The sequence below is a fragment of the Nematolebias whitei genome, chromosome 8 (genome assembly GCF_014905685.2).
Source record: "Nematolebias whitei isolate Nwh7 chromosome 8, NemWhi1, whole genome shotgun sequence".
Lineage (NCBI taxonomy): Eukaryota > Metazoa > Chordata > Actinopteri > Cyprinodontiformes > Rivulidae > Nematolebias > Nematolebias whitei.
This window is the reverse complement of record NC_056505.1, coordinates 24,471,120-24,477,763: the sequence shown is the minus strand read 5'-3', so window position 1 is coordinate 24,477,763 and position 6,644 is coordinate 24,471,120. Positions and strand designations below refer to the sequence as shown.

General features: G+C 40.6%; 1 protein-coding gene across 1 annotated transcript in view; it reads right to left on the bottom strand.

The window, feature by feature from the left end:
• Positions 1-1,981: 1,981 nt before the first annotated feature.
• The window catches only part of nr2f1a (nuclear receptor subfamily 2, group F, member 1a), a 7,920-nt gene continuing 3,257 nt past the window's right edge, over positions 1,982-6,644 (bottom strand). The window contains exon 3 of the mRNA XM_037681101.1: positions 1,982-3,298. Within this exon, the coding sequence (XP_037537029.1) occupies positions 3,024-3,298 (275 nt within the window). The 3' untranslated portion in view covers positions 1,982-3,023. The remainder of the gene's footprint in view (positions 3,299-6,644) is intronic.

Here is a 6,644-nt window from a genome sequence, read left to right as displayed (position 1 = left end):
TAAGCCTCTGTGAAGAGGAAAATCCAAGAGTCCAAATACAAATTACCACGTTTCCTCGAGTCTTCGTGTTTTGCTTGTATTGCCTGTACTGAAACGTTAATTAGGAACACATGCCACCATTTCATCTGTTTTTTTTTAAACTGCTTTATATAGCCCGCAGTGTAACAATTGTATAACAGAATGCTCTCAGCAAGAGGATAAAAAGAAAGTTACTCTGGAGGGATTCTGAATTCATTATGTGGAGACAAGCAGCAAGAAGCTGCGTCTCCTTATCGTCTGAATACAACCTGGACTGTCGTGGAAATCTATGCTTTATCAATTATTTATTTATTTTTACTTTTAAAGTAATGTTTATCAACTTGATGATATCATTTAAAATTAATGACAAACTGGCAATATAATTCCAGTGTGCGGTATTTTCGAGAGCGTTTTACATGTGCGTATTTTATTTATTTATTTTACATTTTGCTTTATAAATGTGTTTACTTTTTTGGTTAATGTTCAATATTATTATTACTATTTTATGTTAGGCTCAGGATATTCAGTACAAAGCAGAGAGGCAAAGCTCCTGCAGCTCATTATTTCCCACCTGACCCAAAGGTCGGTGAGGATGAGCGCATCCACAGTCAGGAAACAGCGATCAGTGAAAAATAGCAACATTTGCGCTTGATCCCAGCGGTTGTTCCCAACATTTTCAGATATATGACCCAGTCTGAGTCGATGTGAAGCTCAAACAGCAGATCTGAGTTCGTGGAAGCATTTGAGGACAACCTGAAGCCCAGCCCATGTCAGCCAATTAATACTGTAATAGTGAAGAAATAAAGAAAGACGCTCGTGCTGTAATTTTATAAAGCAGATTATAATAAGGCAACATCACAATCAGCCATGTTAACGCAGCTTCTGTTCTGTCCTTCATCAAACAATGGCAGCCTGAGGATGACGATGTGAGCAAAATGGCTGAGAAGCAGCGCATCTGATGATGATGAGGAGGAAGAGCATGAGACAAACCAAAGAAAATGTCAAACAGAAACCTTTTTATTTTCAGCCTAGTATCCAGTTTTGTGTTTTAGTGACTCTTGTGGCTAAAATGTAAATAACTGAGCCTGTGTTGTCGTTTGGAGATTAAAACGCAGATATGGAGCCTTGCAGTGGAAGAAGCGCATGAGCCACCTTACACACTTATTACACCCTGAATGCATCAAGCAAACCAAGGCCACATCTTCTTTTCTCTCTCTCTCCTCCTCACACACTTGACTTTCTTCTAACACGTTTTTCCCCCTCTCATTTGTCTGAACACTGCTTGCTCTCTCTCTCTCTCTCTCTCTCTCTCCATTCCCACACAATGCATCACACTCGGTGTTCCTATCGACTGGCTTACATGCTGTAAAATACATTTTCCAGATTGATCACGCATATCACAGCAGCTTTGCAGCGGGGCCTAACCCTTTTGCCAAAAATGACGCCCACATCAATACCGAGCAATGCAGTGCGCCATCAGAGCAGGAGTTTTTTTTTGTTTTTTTTATGAACGGAGAAAAGAGGGGGAGATATTGTTTGGCTTGTGGAGAATCACCTTGATTAAGCCACCGGATGAAGGCTAAAGGTGGCTCTGTGTGGCGCGCAGGCTTCCCCTTTTTGTCTGGGAAAAATATCAAACATTAATGCGCCCACAGGCTGGCAGAGCGCGCACTGCTGCAGTTCCTCACGTATCGTCTCCCCCTCTTTGTGTCCGCAATGTCACTCATGTCAGATAGTCTTTTAAAATACAAAACAGTGTGTGATTGTTACAAGTCGTCCCCCTCCCCTATTTTGAATTAACTAGGTTTTTTTTTTGCGCTTTTCTTGTGCGCAAAAAGGCACCACATCCCCCCTGACGGCTTGAGAATAAGACAGCATTGCCCTTTTTGTTGTTTTTTGTTGTTGTTGTTGTTTTTAATAGTACAGTCACCATCACACAACTTCATCAACCGACCTTTCTGCAAAAAAAAAAAAAAAAAAAAAGAGGAAAAAAGCTGCATCATGGAGTAAGCAAATCGAAGGCAACAACCAATAAAATTCAAGAAACAATGATTTTTTTTCCCCCAAGACAAAACAAACAAAATGTTTTTGAAATGATATATTAAAAGTGCTTTTTTTTCTTTTTTTTGATTTTCATGTCTCTCCTCTTTGACTTGATGACCGACACTCCACACGCACTCGTTGCCCCCGCGCTAGGGAGGAGGAGGGGGTTGGAAAAGGCGCCCCCAGACGTTCCTGGAGTTAAAAATGTCATTAAAAATGTCCTGGAGGTCAGTTTGCTGCTGCTGCAGGTCCATCGTGTATCAGTTGGGGGGTGTGGAGGTGTGTGTGTGAAACTAAAAAGAGTTCAACCATCAGTTGTTCATATTGTCACAGCGATCAGACTGTTTCTTATTTGTCTAAATTTCTTTATTTGTCTGTGATGTTTCTTTTTTTTTTCCTCTTCCTTTAAATTCTCACTTCAATTTTAATTCTTGGAGAACATAGCTTCGACAACATATATCGCACTCATTATAAGAAGCAAAAGGTTATATCAAAAAAATTATTAGTATAGAATCACAGAAAGCCTGGTTTAGAACCAGAAAAAATACAAAACAGAGAGGTACATAGACACAGGACAATTCTTATAATTGCTTGGAAACATTATTTTTCCGCTAAGTCTTGATTCATTTTTTTTTCTTCTTACTGCGCATATGATGTTTTTCATTTTATTTGTTTTTTTTTTTACAAAAAAAAAAAAAAGAAAATAAAGACTAGTATTTTACAAAATGAAGAGTATTGTTCTTGACGATGAGGGTGGATTTACACAAGTCCAGTTTCAATATTTCTCTGTACATGATGTATTCCATCACAGTTCCAGAAGACAGGAGAGAAAAAAAAAGTAATGTCTTCCAAGTTTCTCAGAAAAAAAAAGGTCCTATATATAAAGTCTTCTTGAAGGAGGATGTGGGTGCAGAAATTTGGTCCTTTTTGTTCGTTCCACTTTCTTTTTTCTCACGTAAGGATCATTGGATGGACATGTAAGGCCAGTTGAAGCTGCTCCCGGATAATAGCATATCCCTGATGAGGGTTTCAATAGGAGTTTTACCTACCAAGCGGACGAAGAACAGCTGCTCAATTACCGAGGAGGAGACGGTGCGTAGAGAGGGCAGCCGCAGCAGGAGCTTGCCAAAGCGGCTCGGTTGGTTAGGATACTGGCTCCTCACATACTCCTCCAGTGCGCACTGGGATTTCTCTTGCAGGCTCTCGATGTGAGCAGCGTCCGACAGGCCGCAAGCGTCTGTGAAACACACCAAACACAAACACACTGCGGTCAGAAGCCTCATCCAAAACCTCAAGCTGCAGTAAGGTGAAAGCTGCATTGGCTTCTAATATGTTAGATTTCGTGGAATGAGTCAAATAACAAGTGAAAGCTAAAAATACTTTTCTAATTGTGTCAGGTCACCAAAGGGAAGCAGGCGTCTGACGTCACACGCCGCTGTCTTTTTATTTCTTACATGTATTTAATGTCTGGTTTATATTTACCTGACCAAACACTTTTTAGGATTTGCCAAGCGGACACCTTTGCCTTATAACACAATTTATGCCGCGTAAAAGCTCTTTAGTTATCATTCAGGACCTGCCATTACTTGTTATTGACAATGTGGAATGAACAAACAAGCTGCCCAAACATGCGACATCACACCGAGCAGGGGACCTGCTGCTGGAGGGGCTCTAACCAACTGGATGCAGAGTAAAATGTTAGAGTAGGGCAATGGAGGGGCAGCATTCAGGCCCAAATGCCTCTGCTCTTTATGTCTGGACTCGAGGGATTTAAGAGTAAGGCAACACAAACGGCTCTGAAATGACACTGGATGTAATGTGACCTAATTACTGCGCAATAAGTTAAGTGATTTCGCTGCTCTTCTCTCCATAGACCACTTCTGGCCTGCTTTTTCCCGTGTAGCCTATAGGACAGGGCCGCTGAAAGCACGTTTATTAAAGGAGGTGAAGTCAGTAGTTACAGGGAAGCGACGGAAAATGTCACAAAGCGAGCATGCGTAATAGCGCAGGCACGAGACGCGCCTGGCGCCCACTGGTGGGTTGTGCAGCAGTGCAAACAAAAGGATACACGTTTTTGTCTGCTGTAAAAGTGTCTTTTTTTTCAAAAAAAATATTTATTTCCACCCAAGCCAAGCGCGCGTCTTGTGCTGCTTGTAAAGCGCGAGCATGTGGTCCCACAAGAAGACGGAGCTGTCCTCAGAAGATCTGAGCGCAGCTTTGGTAGAAACAACTCCACGAAAGGCAGCTTTAGTCCACCAGCACTGAATACTGAGCAGCTGACAGAGGCTTTTAAGCCCAGTCCTAATTTCTCAGCTCTATAACTCACTACGGCCAGACACAATAACCTCCTGAACCCCCGGGGGGTGCGGAGGGGGGGGTGGTCAACGCTGAGATCTCCGGGTGATTTACTGTGACCTTAGTGCGGACACATAAATGCAAATCCCTCCGAGTTTTTTTTTTTTTTCTTTACGTTTTTCTTTTATATGAATTATATTTGTGAACTTCTAGTAAAGCATCGCATGACTTGGTATTTGCAAAGCAGCAATGTGAAAAAAAAAAACAAAAAACCAACATCAAGGCACAGCAGAAAGTAAGCTGCAGCTGAATGCTTGAAGAGAAAGCTGGTCTGAGACACCACACAGCTCCAAAAGGCCTCCCTGCCTCCAGAAGAGAGCGATGGGAGCAGATCGCTTCCAGACCCAAACGACTATTTCTGTAAAGTTTTAGCACGCACACATACACAACAACACCAAGTGTGTGTGCAACGCAAGTTTAAGACAAAAATCCAGATCTAAATAGTTTACTCCAGCCACCATTATTTCTGCATCAAATACAAAGCTGCTGTTTTTAAGGCAAACAAGCCACGCTGATATTGGCAACGTGCCACGTGACTTTCTCCAGCCGACACCAGTTTGTAGCCCATCATCTGCTGGAAAGCACGGGGGGCGGAATATGTGGGGTTTCTTTAGAAAATAATGATAAATTAAAAAAATCTCCAAAACGCGTGAAATAGACATCTGTGCACGGTTCCAGCTGCAAGAAGTGCGGACTAACTGTAAATAAAGTAAATAAATGTATTTAAATACCACAAAGAGTTAATAAAAGTAAACACACGTATTGTGCGCGTACAAATACATTTATCCTCACTCAAGCACGACTATTCTTGGTTTGAAACCCCACTAAAACTGCATCTTAAATTATAGTTTCTAAAAATAAAACAGTAAACAACCAGAACAACTAGCAGCTGTTGTAGTTGGTTAAAAGAGGATCACTGAATGCAGAGTGCTCTGAAATACAATTTTAAGCTTCTTTAAAAAGTAATTAAAAACAAATAAATTTAGTGTAATTAAAATTAAAATAATTAATTCATTGCCTTATTAAACACAGTAATTTAATAACACACGATGTATAAATTTAATATAATATAAAATAGTAAATTGTGAATTATAAGAGCTAATGTCTGTTAAAGATATTAATAAATAATAATTACTGAAAATTATAATTTAACACTTTCATTTATAAAATGCACTTATGGTATTTTCTATAAGAAAATTAAAACAGCCAATTATTTCCAAATAAATCCAAATTTAAAAACTGCTGAAAGTCTTAGTATTCCATAAGGACCCTCTGCAATTATAGATGCTATAAACCTTGGTTTAGAATTTTTGTGACGGGTCAAACATTAGAAGAGTGAGGTCAAAACTTTGAGAAAAGTTTCAAAGTAGTTTTCCAGTCTGTGAGAGAGTTCAAAGTTTCCTTTCCTTCCCCATAATCACCAGACTCCCCCTGACACAACAGGCCTAATGGCACCGAGCGCGCGCAACTGACTCCTAAATGACGCAGCGAGAGTAAATAAGGACATTTAGGAGCCCAGACCCCCAGTCAGCCATCTATTAAGCTATCAACAATGTAGGTTACTTTTAAAAACTGCTCCTGATTACTTTTCAAAGCTGCGGCGACAGAGCAACCTCAGTAACTAAGAAAATTAGTGGGTCAGCTCAGATTAATCCACTAATAACGTGCGTTATTAAGTGCTGCTCTGCGTCCTGCAGAGGCGCTCAACTGACAGGCGAGTTCACTTCCATCAGCTTTTTTTTTTTTTTTTTTGATCTCGGTCTGTTAAGGATTATTTCCTGCCCCCGAAGACACGTGTTTGTGCACGATAGAAAAACACACACACAGGGATAAAGACACGCAGCTACGCTCATAAATGCATCAGCAGCCATACATCAGCCCACTGACAAACTGTTTCATCTTGACGCGCGATTATTTGACACCTGTTCCAAAAACGTTAGGACGCGAAGGAGCTCCGTGTTGCAAAAAGAAAAAAAAGGGGAGTTAGACCAAATAAAATATAGATTATTAACTTTGTATTTAGTGTCAGATTTCAAAGGGATCTGCGAGCAGAGATACACTTTTAAAGCTGATGCGCTTCTGGGTTTGTTTACACGTCTGCTGCTGCGGCTAGATGTGACATGGGAATGCATGTCAGTGGATATGATGCAAGCTGTTGACAAAATGGCTTTTTCATTGGCAACACACACACACACACACACACACACACACACACACACACACACACA